Source organism: Cyprinodon variegatus, unplaced genomic scaffold, assembly GCF_000732505.1.
Source record: "Cyprinodon variegatus isolate N-32 unplaced genomic scaffold, C_variegatus-1.0 Scaffold406, whole genome shotgun sequence".
Classification (NCBI taxonomy): domain Eukaryota; kingdom Metazoa; phylum Chordata; class Actinopteri; order Cyprinodontiformes; family Cyprinodontidae; genus Cyprinodon; species Cyprinodon variegatus.
Window position 1 is genome coordinate 739,595 of NW_015150859.1, and position 1,589 is coordinate 741,183.

The window sequence follows — 1,589 nt, forward strand, 5'->3', positions numbered from 1 at the left end:
ATTAGGACTTTATTCTCATAATATTACGACTTTATCCCCATCAGATTTGCGTTTATCCCTTTAGTTTTGTTCGAAAAATAGACTTTAAACTACATCAGTGGATGTGTATCCCTTTAATTATGTATAAAAAAATAAAAATTTAAGGTCAGATCACCATACGCTTCACAAAAAACCAGAAAGTAAGTAATTAAATTGTTTTTTTGTACATGACTAAAGGCATACAGGTACAAGTATATACACGCAGGTTGAGGTTGTTTAAAGTTTATTTGTCGTACAAAACTAAAGGGATAAACGGGTATTGACTATGGGTATGCTGGACTGACAGAACACCGGAGTACCCTGAGACAACCCAGGCATGCTCAGGGAGAACATGCAAACATGCGGAAGGGCCTAAAACCCCTCAGAGCAGAACACCCTGTGTTCCAACCAAAACCAATGCAGTGTAATTTTCAACAGGACCATCGATGATCTGACTTCTCACCTGTCGACAGACACGAGACTTCTCCAGCAGGTACTGTTCTATTTTGGCCCCTTCAATGGCCCCTCGTTTGTTGAAGTGGATGTCTATGTACTTCCCAAAGCGACTGGAGTTGTCATTACGTATTGTCTTGGCGTTGCCAAAAGCTTCATAATTGAAAGAAAATAAACAGAAAATGATAAAGAAGGCACAAATTTCACCTTAAACTAGCATGAAAGGTGCTAATTTAATTAAGCAGAACAGAAACTTTTAGATTACAGTATCACTAGAAATAGCAGAGAATGAAGCTGACCTTCCAGGATAGGCGTGGCCTCCAGGACCTGCTGCTCTATCCATGAATGCTGACCGCTGATGGCCGCCAGGAACTGCAGGATCAGCTTGGTGCTCTCAGTTTTCCCTGCTCCAGACTCACCACTATCACAAACACAGAGCTGAGAACTGTCACAGGTTTTCCACAGGCAGAATTAATCTGATCCCCAGTAGCTTATCCAGTCAGTTTTAACTCTTTAATCATCACAGGCAGCCTTTTTACATTCATTTTGGTCTTAAAGGTATAGCGGACAATCTTTTATTTCCGGATGAATCATCTTAATAAAGTGGTCCTCCTAACTGTCAATCATTAGGTTTACATAAGGCCATCCTACATGCTCACTACCCGATCCGTCCCAGAAGCACGATCCTTCCTGCGCATGCATGAGCAGAATAAATTACTTAGTTTTTCTTAGTTTTTTATTCTTTTGTCTTTTTTCGGGGTGTATTTTCAATATTTTTTGTATTTGCGTAAATATTGCATATTCTAAAAACAAAAAGAAGCGATGCACTTAAATAGCCTTTCGACCGTTACTCTGACTGCTCTGAGCATGTCTGATGATGACGTCACGCAATACAATGGAGAGAATGTTAAACGGATCCATTTCTTCCAGAAAAGTCTTCAATATTTTCTATACGATGTAGTTTAGCATTCTTTAATGTTTTAAGTATATAAATAACTATTTTCAGTACCATTATTACGTAGTTAGTGCCAGCGCAGGACAGATCGTAGCGTCGTGAGACCATCCTGATCTCGCGAGCTTTCAAGATTTCATTCTCAGATCAGTCTGGAGACTCTCCG

At 39.8% G+C, this 1,589-nt stretch overlaps 1 protein-coding gene across 1 annotated transcript in view; it reads right to left on the reverse strand.

Moving 5' to 3' along the window:
- The window catches only part of LOC107093067 (unconventional myosin-VIIa-like), a 105,863-nt gene that overhangs the window by 70,586 nt on the left and 33,688 nt on the right, over positions 1-1,589 (reverse strand). The window contains exons 7-8 of the mRNA XM_015387887.1: positions 771-892; positions 482-624 (exon numbers count right to left, since the gene is read on the reverse strand). Of these exons, the coding sequence (XP_015243373.1) occupies positions 482-624; positions 771-892 (265 nt within the window). The remainder of the gene's footprint in view (positions 1-481; positions 625-770; positions 893-1,589) is intronic.